General features: G+C 37.4%; 2 protein-coding genes across 2 annotated transcripts; one reads left to right on the top strand and one right to left on the bottom strand.

The window, feature by feature from the left end:
- The first annotated feature begins 188 nt into the window (after nucleotides 1-188).
- Nucleotides 189-7,710, top strand: spice1 (spindle and centriole associated protein 1). Its single transcript, XM_084102611.1, has 18 exons — nucleotides 189-313; nucleotides 546-659; nucleotides 841-888; nucleotides 970-1,116; nucleotides 2,199-2,301; nucleotides 2,394-2,512; nucleotides 2,587-2,669; nucleotides 2,761-2,867; nucleotides 2,979-3,098; nucleotides 3,717-3,985; nucleotides 4,071-4,202; nucleotides 4,299-4,422; nucleotides 4,560-4,673; nucleotides 5,264-5,622; nucleotides 6,605-6,785; nucleotides 6,868-6,949; nucleotides 7,116-7,179; nucleotides 7,297-7,710. Exons 2-18 carry the CDS (start codon nucleotides 567-569, stop codon nucleotides 7,348-7,350), a joined length of 2,199 nt encoding a protein of 732 aa, XP_083958737.1. The 5' UTR covers nucleotides 189-313; nucleotides 546-566; the 3' UTR covers nucleotides 7,351-7,710.
- Nucleotides 7,497-13,000, bottom strand: LOC311075308 (uncharacterized protein). Its single transcript, XM_084102610.1, has 7 exons — nucleotides 12,684-13,000; nucleotides 11,681-11,971; nucleotides 11,548-11,586; nucleotides 11,205-11,456; nucleotides 10,967-11,071; nucleotides 10,440-10,676; nucleotides 7,497-9,611 (listed from the first exon to the last, which is right to left on the bottom strand). The coding sequence occupies exons 1-7, from the start codon at nucleotides 12,715-12,717 to the stop codon at nucleotides 8,263-8,265; spliced, it is 2,307 nt and encodes a 768-aa protein (XP_083958736.1). The 5' UTR covers nucleotides 12,718-13,000; the 3' UTR covers nucleotides 7,497-8,262.
- Between the last annotated feature and the right edge of the window lie 6,666 nt (nucleotides 13,001-19,666).

Genomic DNA, 19,666 nt, shown 5'->3' with positions numbered 1-19,666 from the left:
AAATATTAAAACCTATCAAACAAAGACAGCATTAAGCCTATCTATATTTAGCTTCTTATGATATTTCCTTCCCAATTTTTTATTTATTTATTTTTTATTAATTTAAAAAAAATATTCTATAGTCTTTGAGAAACAAAATGAACCTGTTATTTTATAGCCACAGAGCGCGGGGACTTTTATTTTAAACTGTGTTGTAGCGGTGCTTTTAAATTTGTCCCGATCAACGCTTCCTCAATCCTGTTACTACAACACCAACGAAAACAAACAGTAACATCTTTGTCCGTTAATTTGTCCGTTAATCCGTCAGTTTCAGGTAAAATTGGTGTATATTTTGTCAGTATCAAGCGAACTTGTGTCGGTCATTCATTATAGAACGACTAGCTAGCAGTTAGCCAGGCTGTGTTTGAATTTTTAGCGTAGTAACGTTATGTTCCAAATAATGAATAGATTAAGCTTCATAATTCGTAAAGATACAAGTGCAGACTTTATCATTAGGTAAACACGGCGTATATTTTGTCTTGCAATAATATGTTTTGTTTCCATAGGTGACTGTCTGTTACTGTGAGATGTCTTTAGTGCGAATGAACCGTCCTTTATATGGTGTGGGTAAAAGACCAGTGCGAACCAAGAAGGTGTCTGCACCAAAGAAAGAATGGGTGGTGAGAAACCTTCATGCAACCTATTACACGTTTAAACCCTCCTCCTCCTTCTCCTTCTCCTTCTTCTTCTTCTTCTTCTTCTTCTTCTTCTTCTTCTTCTTCTTCTTCTTCTTCTTCATCTCCTTCTTCTTCTTTTTGGAAGTGGTGCCTTATAATTTCTCTCTTTCCCTTTTTCTTTTAGGGCACAGTCAATGATCTTTCATTGCATAGAGCCACACCAGAGGAGCTGGTAAGTTGACTGTTAAAGCATGTAAGTTTATTCTTATGCATTTATTAATGTATCTTTCTCCTTGCATTGATCTCCTCTCAGGCCCGACGTCATGAGATGCACAGATCTCAGAATAAAGTCGTGGCACAATGGGAATTAAGAGAAAAAGCTCTCACACGCAGACGGAGGAAAAACCATCCCTCCAGCCCTCCAGGACTTGATAGAGCCCGACTCAACATCATCAGAGAGGTGCGTATGGATCACTGACTGCTTGCAGAATTAAGCTTATAACTACAATAACTACAGCTGGAAAGAAATGTAACATGTTTTAGCCCTATGTACTGTATCATATTTGATGTGCAGATTTCTGTTAGGCCTCTAAGTTATCAACATGATGGAAACATGACTGAAAAACATCATGGACACAATCCACTACATGCCTTCTGTAGTCAGGGACAGGGCCTTATTGACAGTTTTTTTTATTTATTTTTTATTAGAATTGTAAAAACGTCCACCTTCAGGTTGTTGTCTTTTTCATGGGAAATCTTTAGTGATTTTTATAAACTAAATGTAAGAATAACTTGTAGCCTATGTTCGTAATATTTCAAGATGAACACTTACTGGACTGAAGCAACTTTACTTAATTATCCATACGTCACTTATTTTTTGTTTTAGAAAAAAATCATGTTAAAACATGAGTATCAAATATTATACATCAGGCTTTTGATGAATGTTTATTTCTACTCTCAGTTTATTGTATTAATCTCTCAATCATCGTTGCATTGCATTATATGTTTTGCCCCCACAATACAAAATACAGAGTTTTGATCATAAAACAAATAATTTAATTATCATTTAAGACATATTATTATAAGATATGGAGTGACAACTGGTATTTATATGCAGTTTATGTAAGTAGTCTACTGTTATATAAATCTTGCTATATAAACCTATTGACATTACAGAATTAAATTTTACTTTTTGGCCATATAAATATCAGCAACTGCACCAAATTTCTTATTTTTTCTCAGTTTGGCCTCTGAATAAAATGTTTTTTTCATACTCAAGTATGAACTCCACATTCTCCTATAATGTATCATACTATAGTCATAACATCAGCCATAAAAGCCTAATGTATCAGATATGATACCCAACAAAAACACACATGCAAACTTTTTTTTAGAAGGTTCAGTAAACTGTTCCATATTAAAAAAATCAAATTTTTCTGACCATTATTTCATGTCAGGGTTGAAACAAGCTCATACTAACATTTTGTTTCCACCATTTTACATATCAGATCACAAAAAGATTATGAAAATCTATTTGTTTAGGTGTTTTCAGATCAGTGTCAGTTGCAGGATGTCATTGCACGATCAGACAGAGCTTTGGCTGTGGTGAAAGACCTGTTTGGTGATGCACCCCGTCGTCGTACAGGTAGTCCATTCTTGTTCAGTAGAAACTGATGTGCCATTATCTGATTAAACAAGTATTATGTACATATACAAGCTCATACATTTTTGTTATAGGCTTCCCCACCATTACTGTGGCACCTGACTGTGAGTCTGACTCTGAGCTTCCTGTTCATCGAAGACCTGATCCTCCAACACAGCTGTCATTACTCAGCCAGTCTATGATGGATCAGCAGGTACTGCCGCACGAGCACCACCTACAGCTTTTACTCTGTAATAAAACTAAATCCTAGAAAAAAATCTTTTCTAGGCCCTGAATGAGTTGGAGGAGTGTGAAGAGGATCATGATGAAGTCCATGATTCCTCGGTGCACCTCAGCTCTATGATGCACAGGTGTGAAGGACTGTTCATATCTCCTCAATAAACAACTTCTAATGCTGTTTTGATTGTCTTTAACATGCCTTTTTTTAATGCTTGTTTTCAGGAAGAGAAATCAGTGTAGGTCAAAGTCCTTTCCATGGGGTTCAGACCACCCGGAGCAAGATCTACCCCAGACACCATGTAATACTGGAGTCCGAGAAGACCAGGCAGGTAATGAAGACATGATATACTTTATATCATTTCAGATTAGATGTGATGTCCCCTTGATGTCATGTTGAACTTTGTTGTTTTATTTTAAACATCTCTGCTCCTTTTGCCCAGCCCTCAATGCCACAGTGGCTGTACAGCGTGTGAAAGCCAGACAGACTCATCCTGATATAAACCAGTCTTCCTCACTAGTCAACCAGGTTCTGAACCCAGAGCCTGTTTCCTCTCAACCAGGTAGGACACTGTTATCAGACACTATTTTATAAATGTATAAGATCATTTGAATGGTACTATACTACTATTCAACGGTTTGGGGGTGTTTTTAATAATTTTATTCAGAAAAGATGCATTATATTGCTCAAAAGTCACAGTAAAGACATTTATGTTACAAAAGATTTCATATATTTCTTGAAAAATGTATCACTGTTTGCATAATATTAATATTAAGCAGCACAACTGTTTTTAATATTGGTTATAATAAAAAAGTTTATTGAGCATGAATTCAGTATATTATCAGCAAAATAGAAATGTATAGAAAGAAAATTTTAAAGAAACTTTAAAAAAACGTTTTTAACGACCCCAAACTTTTGAATGGTTGTGTGTGTGTGTGTGTGTGTGTGTGTGTGTAAATATACACATATACATATAGGCTATACACACACTCACATAATTTGAATATTCTAATTTAAATATTAATATTAACTTAAATTGTTTTATATTAATGTATATTAAATATTATTATTATTATTATTATTATTATATATAAAATTCTACACTTAAACATTCTAGATTAAATGGCAATAACTGCATTTCATCCAGATAAACCTCTTTTTTTGTTTGTTTGTTTTTCAGGGAAGAGAAAGTCAGTTCAAGCCAATAGGGGGCGCTCCGGGCATACATCTGTCCTGAATGGTTCAGGGTTGAGCTCTCTGTCAGGAAACCAGTCCAGTATGGAGCTTCTGCAGGGTATGCTTGAGCAAGTGGAGACTGAGCTGGACTCTCTAGACCACCAGAGGCCCATGAGCTCTGAAGCCAGACCGCAGCAAGAGAGACAGGGCCTCACCGGCTTCTCTGTGGCTCTAGTGGCAACACTTGGACGTCTAGCCAGACATATCAGAAAAGTGAGGCCACACATAAGTGAAATCCAAAAGTTGTTTTGAAATCGTTCAGTCGAGTCACTTCCTCATTGACATCACTCGCACACAGAGAGAAGAGGAGGCTCTGAGAGAGGCAGAGGAGAGAAGGCGGCTAGAGGAAGAGGTGAAGGAGCAGCGGGCTCTGATTGACGCCCTGACTGTGGAGTCACTAACACTGAGGGAAGAGAGCGCCACCCTGCAGGTGAACTATTTGTCCTTATTATCCAGAAATTATTTGCTGGTTTGTTCGTTCAGATGCCATTTTTGATCCATGGTGCTTCTTGTTGCTTCCGTACAGACGAGGCTGCAACAGCAGATATCTGAACTAGAGCAGCGTCTACATGCTGTAGTACTGGTGGTGGGAAGACCAGATTCTGCAGAACCACACACAACCGTTCAAATCACAGACAACACAGCTCAAAGTAACTATCACAAACTGTAGATCAACCTATCAGGCACTGTTTTGAAGTATCTTACCATCGATTATTATTTGATCAGGATTGGTTATCTTGAGTGTGTATCTGAACAGTGTTTAAGAGGAGTGTGTTGTGTTCTATAGAAAGCATCAATCTGGAGTCTGGTTGTACTGAAAAGGATCTACAGCAACAGGACTTTGTCTCTGCAGCTGTTCTGCTCTCTCCTCCTCGCCAAAGAGATGGTCTGCCTCCCGCTGGTCAGTCTGAAGTGCACAAAGATCCCTCAGTCTGTTAATTTACACCAACTAGTGTTGAGGGCTTAAAACCAACGCAGACATCACTATTGTTGCTGTTCATACTTGCTTACAGTTCACACTTAACATTGTGGAATCCCCACAAAAATCCCCACAGACATTGAAAAGAGGTCCCATACATAAGAATTTGAACAATTTCAACAGTACCCACCTAGCAACCATTCTGAATCCCCTAGCAACCCCCTTGAAAAAATACTCCTTAGTGATGAATTTGCAAATACTAGGTTACATTTTTTCTTCAGAAAAAGAAAAATTACTTGGGCTACCTGGCAATCACCTTAGCATGATGGTGGTGGGTTTGCATGAGCAAAACAACTCACTTTTTTTCAGAAAAAAAATGACAGGTGCGTTTTGCAGGTGTGCTTTCTATAACTTTATCAACAAGGACATTTTAATGATTAAGCAGCAACTGAGTTTTAAGGTTAAAAACGTATGTATTTGTGTCTTAGGAAGTCACTCACTTTTTTTTCTTTTTTGAAAGTTTAAGTTTAAATGACTCATGAATGTATGACTCACCAGTATTTTTTTCTTAGTTCTCCCAGCGTGTCGTCCACATTCACGTGCAACCTCACTGCCCTACAGTGGCTCCTATTCGGGGACAACAGGAAGCCAGGGTTCACTTGAGGACTTCGACATCTCCATCTCTCCTTCCTCCTTTGCCAGCCTACCACGGCCCGCTCCTCTGCTGGACGACCTCTCACAGGACGCCATGCTAGGGGAGATCGCCGAACTGACCCGTCAGAACGCAGCGATCCGGGCCCAGTTGGGGCAGCACCGTCCGTCTCCTACTGGAGCTTCAGTATCGAGGGAACACAGCGTAGACCGGCTGTCCTCAACAAATTCTGTAGTTAGACAAGTGTCGCCCTCTACTGAGCCACAGCACACACAGCAGGTTAGTTGCATATTGTGGAATTGGTGTAAGGTAGTAGTCTGTTTTTCATGTTAATTATCTCTCAATTTTGTTTCTCATAATTGTGCCTTTACATCTCACAATTGTGACACAACTGTTCAAAAGTTTGTGGTCAATAAGATTTTTTTTAATGTTTTTTAAAGAAGTCTCTAATGCTCACCAAGGCTGTAAATACAGTAAAGACAGTAATATTGAAAAATAGTATTACAAAATAGTATTACAAATTTTTCCCTGTTTTCAGCATCATAAATACAGTTTTCAGTGTCACATGATCCTTTAGAAATTATTCTAACTTGCTGATTTAGCTCTGGGAAGTGCGTCGTTGTAACATTTTAAACATTTGTGCTGCTTATTATATTATCATTGCTTAATTCATAAATGATTCTTGGAATTTAAAGTTTAAAAAACAGCATTTATTTGAAATTTACATCTTTTTTCACATTATAAATTCCTTTTACTGTCACTTTTGAATAATTTAATATGTCCATGCTGAATAAAGTAGTTAATTTCTTTTAAAAAAAAATCTTATTGACTCCAAACCTTTAAACTTTTTTTCTCACATTTGCCAAGATTTCTCATAATTGTACCATTTTCTCACAATTTACTTTTCATAAATGTGGAGATATGAAGGCACAATTAAGAGCAATAGTCGCAATGTCACAATTGCATATTTATACTATTTATATATTATTGATATATATTACACACCTGTGACCTCATTCTAAAACATTGCTGAAGAACCACGTTGCTTGGAACAATTCTACATTTTTTGTTGCTGTATGTTTATTTTAGAAAATCTTGCCAGGTATATGTAGTAACCATTTTATAAAAGCAATACTTCTTGGGCCTTATTGCTTTATTCTAAACCTTCTCACAATTACTCTTGAGGTGGATAGAGCTTCCATAGTACAGAGTGAGTTTGAAAGTGGTAGGTTCTTACATTGACATCTTTTTTTTTGTTCAGTCTGTTTGTGTAGAGAGATCCTCAATGGAGATAGAACAAAAACTGCAGGAGTTGAACCGTCGAAGTGCCGAAGCAAGAGCTAGACTACTAGAGCTCATTGAACAACAGAAGCAGAGCACCTCCCTCAGAGTTTCCCCTGCCATTTCCCCAGTACCTCCTCACTCCAGCAGCACTCATACAGGTGTGTGTGTCTTTAAATTATGCTTACATCATCTCTCAACCTTCAAAATGAGATCTATATGATGACTATTGATGTCCTACAGTTGTTAGGGGGTTTACTCCAGAGCAATTTGTAACACTTCCTGAGAGAAGCCATTCACCACAACCCAGTGCAAGCAGTCGAAGGTGAGTTATGAAAAGCCAAGAGCAGATTTGCTTGTAAGATTTGATATATTCAACTTGGACTCGAAAAAGCGACTTAACTGTACCAGTATAATTACAAGGCATATTCCAAATTGGTGTGTTGCTTTTTACACCAAGCTAAGTGACATTTCTAATGCTCTTTTCTTAGGTCAGCGGGAAGAGTCTCACCACAAAGTTTAGATAGTGTGGAAATCCAGAGCATTGAGAATCAAGTATGAGATATCATTTTTAATGCACATATAACCATCTATATGTAGTTGTTTTCTATCAATAACAAGTTAATCATTTTACATATTCATGCTTGCAAACTTGTCTTTTATTTCTGACAGGTGGAAAAGCTTAAAAGAGAGGGGTGGTTTGCATTGTCATCTCATATCAAGTGACTTGAGGAATATCGTCTATGCATAATAGCATTCCAAATATATTTGGTTTTAATCACATCCTGGCTACACCCGTGTAATGCTCATGTTAAGATTCTGTGATGCCTTGTGGGCCTGCCTATGCATAGGAACTTGCACAAGGTAACAGGTGTTTGTGTCATCAGATAGATAAATAAACACTAGATGACTTAAGTCTTCTTTGCAGACAGTTTAACCTAGTGTGTAATCCTCATATGAAGTGTTTTAAATATCAGTATGCATGTAGACAATCTTGACGGACTGTTCAACTTTATTTAATGCTTTGTTTTTATTTTTATTTTTAAAATAAGTGCACAATGCCACAATAAATTTTAGATAATTAAATGCTTTGTGTTGGTTTTGTATTTCACATTTTTATAGGCATTATTTTTCTGATTTTGAGGACATTACAAAAAGCAAAGCGGTCAAAAATGTAACAAAACCAATAGGAATTGACATTTCAGAATTTCATTGAATATTCAAGCAACTTTTAGTTTGTAACACTGGTATGGAAACAAAACTAAAGTCTTCTATAAATGTTTCTTACCTGATTATTGATTGATTTTCAGTATCATAGCACCATATAAACCACCTAACAATGGGAAGAGTTGATTTTATATGCAGTTAGAAATACCTTAATATGCTTTAAACAGTATGATTTTAGTTTAAAATGTATATCCCATTTAGCTATTCTTTTTATACTTTATGTAAGATAGAAAGTGTTTTTCAGTTTTAATCACCTTTTGTTTCTGCACTTAAATTCAATTTTTAAAAGTACAAATATTCCATGTAATCTTTAATACAAGGTCATAAAATCAATCTATAAATGTTGAGAAATATTCTTTCAAATACTTTTAATGAAGTTCAGCATGTCAAACATGTCAGCTACCCGTATTTTTAGTCTACATCACAGTCCCTATGTGGCACAGCCCACAGCCTTCCACTCCTATATATGAATTTGACCTCGCACTCTAAACCGTCGGTCTTGACTTTAAAGCAGCAGCCTTCATCCCTGAGCTGAGCGGAGTGTCTCTGAGCCAGCGCCTGTAGCTCATCCCAGCTGCCACTTTCTCCCTCTCTGACCCACACTTTCCCACCTACCTCGACCAGAACGTTGCCACCGCACCACTGCATGTCTCGCAGCCCCTCTGCCTTGAGCAGATACATACATGCGCAGCGTGGCGCACACACCTTAAAACGTCCTCTCTCCTCTTCATAGCAAAGGCAATGCAGCCGTACCAGGAAGGAAGTGGGTTCTGACGTGATAAAACGCAAGACCTCCTCCACCCCATTATCGATGGCGACAGGCCCGTGAACCCTGTTCACGGAAAACAGCTTCGCGGGGCCGATTATCCGTACCGATTCCAGAATGAACTGGAAGTTGTGTTGCTCTCCGAGTTGTAAGTAGCTCTGCAATTCGGATAGGGTCTCCTGGTGCAGCTGCATAAGAGAGCCCAGGCCCAGCTGCGCAGGATTAAACTCCAACACAGAAAGCAAGCGATGTCGGACTCCAGCGTCAAAGGCTTCGGAGTTGAAAGCAGGATTTGACAAGACAAACCGCACGTGTTGAGTGACAGTAGCAATGGAGGCGTTTGAAAAGTCAATGGTGGTTCGTGTGGGCTGCACTACTTCTAGGAGACGAGCGATACGAACGCAAGCCTCCACGTACTGTCTAGCTAGAGGGGTTGCATCCTGGTCTGAGATGGATGGTACCATGCTGCTAAGAGCTTTACGGATGACCCGTGCAGAGACGCCCTGGAAGGAAGTGACCCGGTGAAGCCTGCTGGGCCTACAGGAAAACAGCCCCTCGACTGAAGAGGATAGCTGGAGGCCTTCCTGGAGGGGATGCAGGTCTCGTAGCACCTGAGCGAGGACTCTCACGCTTTGCAGCAGACTCTCAGCATCTCCTTCAGTCCAGCACTGCTCCACTTCCCGCAGCAAAGCAGCCTCCACTCTGCCGCTGGCGCTCAGCTGCTCGATCATGCCTAATATGCCTCCACTAGGTTTCGCCTCGGGCTCCTCCAGAACCTCTGCCATGCAGTCCCACACCAGAAAACTGAAAATGGCCCACACCGTGCGCTGATCCGTGCAGTCACCAAGACACAAATGGTCCCAGCTGCGTAAGTGGTCCTGATCGTGCAGGTGGTCCCAGCTGTGCAGGTGACTGTGGATCCCACTGCGGAGGAGAGTCTCAGCCTTTTGCAGCAGCCTCAACAGCAGACACCCCCTCTCAGAGAGCTGGACCCCTGCAGATGACATTCATGTTGGTTTCATGTAGTTATGCAAAACTTTTAAGCCATTTTCAATAAAATGTATTGTCATGTGGTGTAACTATCAAATAAAAAGAACTTACACCTTCAATACATGTACATGTTAATCATTATTTTCAAAAAATTGAAATATATTTCTCAAGGTTAAAAATATTTGTATAATTTTATTCTTCTATAAAAAAATGTCTGCATATTTTTGCATGTTGGTTGCATCACAACTTTAATAAAATACTAATAAGCATTTAAATGTATATGTATATATATTATTGTAGTATGTAATTTATTATATTTTCTAAAAAAAATATATAAAAAGATTATGCCAACCTACTTAAGGTTTCTTCTCAAGAATGTTTAATGCGACTTCATTATATCATGACAGTTGTATCACCCTGACATTTGTGACTACACCCTCAAAAAATATTTTTTATTTATTTATTAGAAATTAATCATACAAGGCATATTCAAATCGTATGTATTGCATGTAAATGATGCAGACAAAAAAAATGTGTCATGTCATTGACCCATAATCACTAGACCTTTCTAAAGATAAAATCTTGTTTTGATTCAGAGAAAGACTTGTCTGTTGGAAACAGTAAAGGAATAAGAAATACAACTTTGTATCTGGTTTGGTAAAAGATGCACTCTACTTAAAATCTGTCATCATTGTCTCATCCTCATGTGGTTCCAAACCTGTGTGACTTTCTTTTCTTTTAGGTGAATTATGCCTTTAAAAATGATGGATCAAACAGAATCTGAGTTCGAGCCCAAGATGGATCTCTCTGGATTGGATTGGCCATGACTTACACTGAGGGCTGAGTTCTGCCACTCTGCCCAGTAATCTGCCCGCGTCCTGCGTCTTCTCCATATACAGGGACACTAGAGCCTCAAGCTGGGCTGAGTCTTCTATTGCGACGCCTTCGAGAAGGTATTCTCTGACCGTCCGACGCGGCAAACCCACCGCCACACCAACCTCACAGACATTAAACCTAATCTCATCCCCCACAGTCAATCCCAGCTGAGCCATGACTTGCTGCAGGCCTCCTGATGGAAACAAGACCAGACATGGACATCAGTTCGGCAAACGTAGATCTTACATTCATTTTGGACAGCCCAAGCGTGACGTTCCCCGTTGGGGGGGGCCTAGGGGGACCTCCGCCCAATTTAACCCCCCAGCAGAGGTCTGTAGTGTGTACGCCACTGATTTTGGAAACCAAACCAAATTTTGGTTACCTTTGAGCAAATTTACAAGCCATATATACAGTATATTTCTTATCACAAGTCAGTCTCTTGAATATTTTCAACAAAATGGGTAATGCTGAAATATGAATCACCTGACAGAGGTAAAGCTGCCCTCAATTGACCTCTGGTTTCCTCCACTGCTATTTGCACACTGTTGCCTTCAGGCTCTTTATTAAGGTCTTCCACCAAACCTTTCACTGAAAAATGCAAAATTTGAAAGACAAATTTAAAACAGGTGACTGATTGTGGCATAATAATAATAATTATTATAATATTGCATGCATTTAGATCTTCTCCGTTTAGATATAGATAATGGTCAGTTCTACTGACCATTAAGTTCCTCGGCTAGCTGTTTGTCCTCATTTTGTAGCGCTGTGTAAAAGCTCTTGCATGCTTTTTCTCCTTTCTTCAGGCAGATGGACAGCAGGGTTTTTGCTTGCTGGGTTGGAATAAGTATGGCTTCGATACTCTCCATCTCCAACTGAGTCAGAATGCCTTTGGAGAAGAGATCGTAGGAGACCGGAAGAACAGAACAGCCCAAGCGTGAGCTCAGAACACTAAACAGAGCCTGTAGATGACGTTCTGCGTGGAGACATGACAATGGTGAGGGCTGGGAGACATTAGCATGAACATTTAGTAAAAGTGAAAATGCTGAGAATATGTAACGTCCTACCTGTTGGACTTTGCTGAACAACTGTTGTTTGGGGCTGATCTAATATGAGAGCACAAAACGTTTCAGTATTTACATCATGCTACTGCATTTGTGCTTTAAGACAGAGTGCAACTTTATGCATGATATAGCATACCTTCTTCTGTCAACCAGGTTCGTAGACGCGGGTAATATCTCTTGCATTTCCTCAGACACTCCATGAATCTAGAGGCACCGTTTTCGTCCATCTGAGCATCAACAATCTCTAGAAGTTTTCGGGCTTTGTTGGGCGGCGTTCGCTCAGCTTCAATTTCATAACAGTTTTCTCTAGAGAGCAGCCCTACAGATATAACACAGTCTAACAGAGGACCCAGCTGATACAGGGCATCCACCAGAAGCATCTGTGAAGACAGGAGCCGGGCCTTCACAGCTGGCTTCTCCTCTGGTCCTGTAGGGAGAGCGGGGTAAGATGAGCCATTTTTTAACCTTAGATATCAGAATGGTTCCTATCAATTCAAATGATAAGACAGACATATAACTTTGAAAGTTCTCCAGGAACAGTATATCTATATAAATATATATTTATATAGATATACTGGTCCTGTATGTATATATACATATATATATATATATATATATATATATATATATATATATATATATATATATATATATATATACTGTATATATGTGGGTGATTCTTAGACTATGGGCACTTTTATGTTCTTTGGTCATATTTTTAAAAATACATATAAAATTGGACAGATTCCTCTTTCTTTGTCAAACTAACAATAAAACCACCTTAAAAACTTTTTCATACTTTTCAACCTCCTTATAGGTGTCAAAATCACTGTTTTCTCCTTGTCGCACACCCAGACTTTTTAAATTCAACAATGAAAATACAGTTTAAAAATATCACTTATCTGGTAACTACTAATGTACCTGAATTAAACACTAGTAAAATAATGAAAATACATTATAGTATTTAATGTGAGACCACTATCAATATTACTTTTTCTACAAAATATAGAACAAGTTTTTTTATTCAACTTCACAAGGCTAAAAGTGCCCCTAGTTGAAGAAAATCCCTCCTTGGGGATCAACTTATTTCATTCGATCAAATATAGAGTATAGGCTGTATATATCAACATGAAACTTACCCGAACTGTGGGGTCTCTCAGGTGAGGAAGACATCACAATATTTTATGGGCATAACTGAAACTCATCTTCAAACTATAAGAAGTTCATTCAAATGTTTCACTTTTATATTCCACGCGATTTATCCATGTCAGTTCAGTTGATAGAATCTTTAACGCGCTGATACAGAAGAATCGACGATAACAAACGCACTCGCTCTCTATGTAAAAAGAAAAATGATATAGGCCTACTTATAGTTTAATCAATGTATCGGCTAAACGCCAACGTTTATGACATGAAGTGCCTCGAAGAGTTCCTCAGTGTACCACTTCCTGGAAGTGGTGAGCTATCAGTGACAACTTCAAGTCTGAATCAAGTCAGTCAACAAATTTTCATGTTCATAATCAACAGTTAAAATCTCAGCTCCCACGTTCATTAAAGATTCATTTTGAAAATGAGTCCTTAATGAACGTGGGGTTTTTGAGTGGAGAGTCTGATTTTGAGATGAAATGATACAGTCTCAGGACTGAAACGTTGAATATTTAATTATACCTGACTAGCCTACTCTTCAACTTTCATTTATAATTTTAGTTTATATAATCTGTTATTGCCTAGGAATAAAATACAGTTCACTATGAACACATTGATTGTTGCGGGGCATGTTGTCACACTATGACGTAAGTTGAAACAATGGAATAATATATAGGCTATATATCGCCTATTGTATGTAAACTGTAAAACAATTATTTATGAAACAAAACAATTCATTCAACTGCAAAAATGCAAAAAGTAAACCTACAAACAAATAATATTGGCCAAATAATATTGCAATGAATACATTGTATAAATACCTATATTTATACAATGTATTCATTGCAATATTATTTGTATATATATAAACAAATATAACGCTATAACGTTTAAAACACATGAAGCAATTTACCAATATACAAAAACATTTATGTATATTTTTATATTTAATATTTTGCTTTTTAGTCAGCAACTATCACCTTACAGCATTGTGATTGTTAACTAAAACTATTTAAAAAAAGATTCAGTAATTGAAATAACGCTGTAATAAAATATAAATATTAGATGGACAAGAAATGCTGCCTTGGCAACTAAATGAAAATAAATAAGTTGAAGTACTAAAATGACTAAAACTAAAACTGAAATAAAAATAAATGAATAGCCTAAAACAAAAATGACAAAAGCACAACAAAATTACTAAAACTTAAACTGAAAATAAAAAATAAAATAAAATGTTAATAAATTCTATAATAATACATAAAAAATACCAAAACAACACTTCCTTGCAGCTCTCGATTGGTTACTGAAGCTAAGCCGTGCTAAACATGCAAGTTGAGAGACATCTACCGGTGAAGAAGACTGCAGGAACATGTGAGGCCAGCAGGGGGCGCTTCCCATGTGGTCTATGTGGTTCCTAATGTCCCAGTGTTGTAATGGCGATATAACACTTTTTTCATGTGGGGAAAAAAGGCGGCGTCCATGGGATATGACATTAAACAGGCTCCTTGTGGTGACAGAGAGGAATTCTCTACTCTGTTTTAATCACTTTGAATGGAAATGTCAGGTAATGGTTACAGAATTTTGATTGCATGCATGTTGTGCTTGATAAACGGATCCATTTCCGCGTCCAGCTTAATATCAATATCCCACAGCTTCCACTGCGCCTTATACCAGGGGGGCACTTCACTGATCACTACCCTATGCAATATGTCCTAGTGGTTTTTGGAAGGGAGGGGGTATCTGAGGGATATGAGGAGGAGTAAATATTGAACAAAGTAACTGTGTGCTCTCATAAAGTGGTTGGGAATAGCAGTGCAAAATGCCAGGTTAGGGGTCGTCACGGAAACCCTTCATACACAGGGTGGGGCCCATTGTGGCAAGAACGGTCGAGTGGAGGAGAGGCTGAATAGAGGATTAATCCCACACCAGTGCATCTCAATGCTCCGTTCCCACCAAGAGCCAAGAGCTCATTCCCATGTGCTGGTCTTTATTTCATCCATTCAGGAGTCAATAGGTCTGCTTCACCCCCAACCTCCACTCACACACATGCACTCATGAACACTGAAAAAACATTGCAGTCCATATAAATGAACATATGCACACATAAGTGTGTTTACAATTCATTATAATAACTGATAAATTATTATTAGCAATATTCATTTCAATATAATCATTTTTATTAATCCTAAAAACAAGTGAGCTCCTAATGAAATGGTAAAGTCAACACATTTTAGTCTTTATAATTTCTCACTCTTGAAAACGCATGAATTCCTAAACTTGTGCCCTCAGTAACACCCTTCACCTCCCATTTTCAAACACTCAAAACCATGCAGGGTTAAATACACATTCATTCATGTTCACATACCCATGCATTCACTGGCACACTTGTTTAAAACAATAAGGAGCTCTTATAATGAGAAGGGGGGGATGAGGCTGACTGGTTCTTCTTTAACACATTTAAATCTACACCCACTTCACCTTCATGAAGAGCCACAACACCCTCTCACTTCCCAATGAAGCACATTCACTCACATTTTCTCTTTCATCAGCACTTGACGCAATATCCTCTGTGGCAAGAGTGACACACAGGAAACTTTGATGGAAGATTTGGTCAGTCATATGAGCTTGGAGGAGCCAAGAGAATGTCTTTGACATTTTGCCTGATTTGTCAACATTAGCATATTTCATGGTCATGCTAATGTGTACAACTAAACATTACAAATTTAAACATTTACAGACTTGGCTATAATGTATAGTTTGTGAGAATTAATAGAGAGATTTTATCTCTTCGACTCACTTCCCTCTGTCTTTCTGTCAGTGCTTATTCCCATCATGATGGTGACAGTCTGAATATTAAGAGTTAATGTCAGTCGCCAGAAGAGGGCGGTAGAAACTGTTGTGCTTTGGACAATCACCGTTGCATGTGATTTATAAGGGGAATTTTGCTCAGTTTTTTCATGCTCTCACCTTGAGGAATTTGTTTTATAAGTCCCTTATTATCTTTATCGTTTGTGTTTGTGTAGTTGGTATGATATAAGCATTCCTTTATCTCCAGAGGTGGACAGTAACAAAGTACATTTACTTGAGTACTGTACTTAAGTACACTTTTTGAGTATCTGTACTTTACTTGAGTATTATTTTTTCTGGAAACTTTTTACTTTAACTTCGCTACATTTTAAAGACAAATATCATACTTTTTACTCCACTACAAATCTGTCAAGGTCCTTGAGTAGAAAGTAACATCAGTCAGTGGATGATTTTGGTTGCAGGGGTTGCATTTTGGTTGGAAATGAAAGTCGGGTTTACGTCAGAACCCGACTGATGTTGGTTTCTGACGTCAACCCGATTTTCATTTTCAACCACAATACAACGTCTGTCCAACGTAGGAAATCAATGTCAGTCTGACATTGGATTCTGACATAAACCTGATTTTCATTTTCAGCGCTGGGTTTGGTCTTCTAAATGCAAATTTTGTCACTTTTTTGGAGCACACTTGCTTATAGATAACAGTAAGGCTAACATAAACGGGAAACCATTGTGGACGTTATTGAGTGCACTTATTCAATCTCACATTCAATCCCACTACTGGAACTGTGTTATAGAAATAAATTTGATATTGACATGAAGGTAGGTATGCAGGCATAGATTCAGAGGCATACGATACTTAAGTATTACATACAACAATGCAACAATAATAAAACAATGCATTGACATACTTTTAAAAACTAGTACTTCTGTACTTTTACTTAAGTAAAAATAGGTCTTTACAACTTTTACTTGTAACGGAGTAATATTTGACCAGTAGTAGCCTATCTATACTTTCACTCAAGTAAGGAAGTTGTGTACTTCGTCCACCTCTGTTTATCTCAAACAGTAGAGAATGGCGCTAGCAACGTCAAAGTCATGAGTTTGCGTTTAATTCCAGTCTTCACTTCCAAATTTAAACAATACTTTCGGAAAGTTGCTGTATATTTAATCTATTACAAATTTTAAACAGCATTTTGCTAGCTGTTTTATACACTACTGTTCAAAAGTTTGTAATTATTAAGATTTTAAATGTTATTGATTTCTTATGTTTAGCAAGGCTGTGTTTACATGATAAAACCACAGAAAAAAACAGTAATATTGTGAAGTATTATTAAAATTTAAAATAACATTTTTCTATTTTAATATATTTTAAAATGTAATATATTCCTGTGATGGCAAAGCTGATCATTACTGCAGTCTTCAGTCATATGATCCTTCAGAAATAATCCTAATATTGGAAATAGAAATCTTTTAATACCATGAATGTCTTTACTGTCACTTTTGAGAAATTGAATGCACCCTTGCTGAAAAAAAACATTCATGTCTTTTAAAAAATGACTTACCCCAAACTTTTGAATAGTAGTGTTTCACAGTTCTGATCAAATTCAAATTAAGTATATCTTTCCATCTGAAGATAGTTCTTGATGTTACAGAACTTGTTCAACAGGTGTTTCAAGTGTTTCAATATTTTTGGGGTTTATCAGTATACTGATTTTGATTTTGATATTATATTTAAAATCATGTTTATTTATAATTGTACTTTTTCCTCTTGTTTGTTACATGTGAAGTTTTGTGTAGATGCTCTTTAATGTTCTGTCCTGAAGGTGTTTGTACACAACATCAAAAGTTAAGCAGTACAGATACTCTGTATCGACCAATCAGAAGCCACAAAGTGAACTGTGGTCTTGTAAAATCTGTTGTATAAAGTTTGCATGTAATGATTTCCTAATATTAATAAGTCTTGTAAACCATCTTAATGCATGAACAAACAAATTGTTTTCAGTAGTGTAGCTTGTGCGTTATAGATATCATAAACCAAACAGAGACGCTTGAATTGTGTAATGTTTGTACCCAGAAGCATATGTCGTACAGTTTACTTCCACATATCTGATTGTGTGTGTGAGAGGAGTGCATGAATTTGCGTGTGTGTCCAGGCAAGTGTCCGCCGCAGCTGTGCGGAGCTGTGATCTGAGGCCGGCTTTTGCTTGCTGTGAAAATATTATTGCAAGTGTTTATTATTACAGCACTGAGAGACAGTGGGAGTGTTGTGTGCCGTGCGGGCCAGCGAAAAGGGGGTGTAGACCAGGAGTGTGTGAGAGGAAGGAGGGGTTTTTATGCTCATTCCTTCTGTTCCCACCGACCGGCCCCCAGCGAGGCACGGTGCATTGTGGGTAGTGGGGAGGCCTATTGGAGTTGATTAGTTCCGGCTGAGTCTCAGATAGAGTTCTGACAGGCCGGAGAAACGGGCTCACAGCGTGAACGGCCCCCTCCTCACACACACCCTTGCCCTCTCCAGCAGACAATAGAAGCAGCATGACAAGAGCTTTTTAAAACACTCCATACACTCCACTCTTCTGTCTGTCACACAAATGTGGACACGCACAAACCCTATAACTATATCATATTATGCACAACACAGCTAGCTTGACAAGAGCTTTGTAAAGTCTTCTGATTGTGAGCATCACTATTACAATTAAACATACTCAGGGTGGGGGATTTTAACAAACGCATAACTCTAAGTATTCAACTTTAGCATGCATTACAGACATGAAAGATAACTAAAAGCATGCAACTTGTGGTGTGCATGAGGTGTATGCGATTAAAAGTGATTAGAATGAAGATTTACACGCGGTGACCTAAAAAACAGGTGAATAAAATCCTTACATCGAATGAGGGACCCAAGTCAAAAATGAGAGAAATAAAAATTAAAAAAATGATGCATTGGCTCCAAAGATGCCATTATGGTAAATATAGAGATATACATACATTTAAAAAGAAAATACAGTAAATCTCTGTATGTGGTGTTTGACGTCACAGAAAATTCCCATGATGCAAAGGGAATCACAGCTAGTGACCACATAGCAGTCGGTGCTGGGTAGATCACTTACAATTTGTAGTTGGTTACTGATTCCAGATTAAATGACAAAAATTGTAGTTAGTAATGTAATCAATTACATTACACATTTTTTACACTACTTTTTGATTACTTTTAGATTACTTTTAACTTAACTCATTTAGCCTATCACATTTATTTGAATAGGATAATCTTCTACCATATTGATATAAAAATACAAAGAGAGAGAAAATTTCATTCTTTTTTTATCAACATCATGAAGTGCATTAAATATTACATTACATCAGGGTTTCCCAAACTGAGGTTTGTGATGGAACTGCAGTGGGTTTGTGAGTTTAATGAAAAGCTATTAAGTAGTTAAATCATAAAAATGTAAAATTAAAATAACTAATTTTAAAATAAACAATCAAAATAAAACACTTACTAAAAAGATTTTAAATTATTTGTTAACCTGCATGTCATGTGACCATTAACCGACATCAGAGAATCATAAACTTAATTTTATTTATTTATTATTATTATCATTATGGACCTAATTTTATTATTGACCGAACTTATTCACTTCAAATCTCTGGGGTCAAAGAGGTTCAGTTGACAAAAATGTTGGGGAATCCCTGCATTGTATGTAAATATGAAATGACTTAATTCATGTAAATAATGAAATGAATAAATTTGTACATTTTAATGTGTTTGAAAGACAAAAATCCTTCCATAGACAGTAAAACATGGTTAAAATGCTCAATGAGTGATAATTCAAATAATAATTAATGTGTTCATCAGGAGCTGATTAGTTACGCAATGTTGAGAAAACACAAAGTAAATGCAGTGATCAATTGCCATGTGTGTCTCAGTTTTTAGTGATAGTCACATGACTAGTGGCTGGTCTGTGTGTGCAATTCCACAAACCTGGAAGACCTTCTCAACAGATATTAGCAGTAGACTTTTATAAAAAAAGGAAGTAGTTGAAGTAGTAGGGTGAATCAATGCATTATTAATAATGTACTGCCATTTTGAGAAGAATATGTAATCAATCAATAAAAAGGTAACTGTGGTCTGTAGTATTTTAAAACGTAACAATCTAATCACAAGTACTTA

The sequence above is a fragment of the Abramis brama genome (assembly GCF_963993115.1).
Source record: "Abramis brama genome assembly, chromosome: 24".
Classification (NCBI taxonomy): Eukaryota; Metazoa; Chordata; class Actinopteri; order Cypriniformes; family Leuciscidae; genus Abramis; species Abramis brama.
Note: the sequence above shows the minus strand (reverse complement) of the source record. Positions and strands in the feature narration are given on the sequence as shown.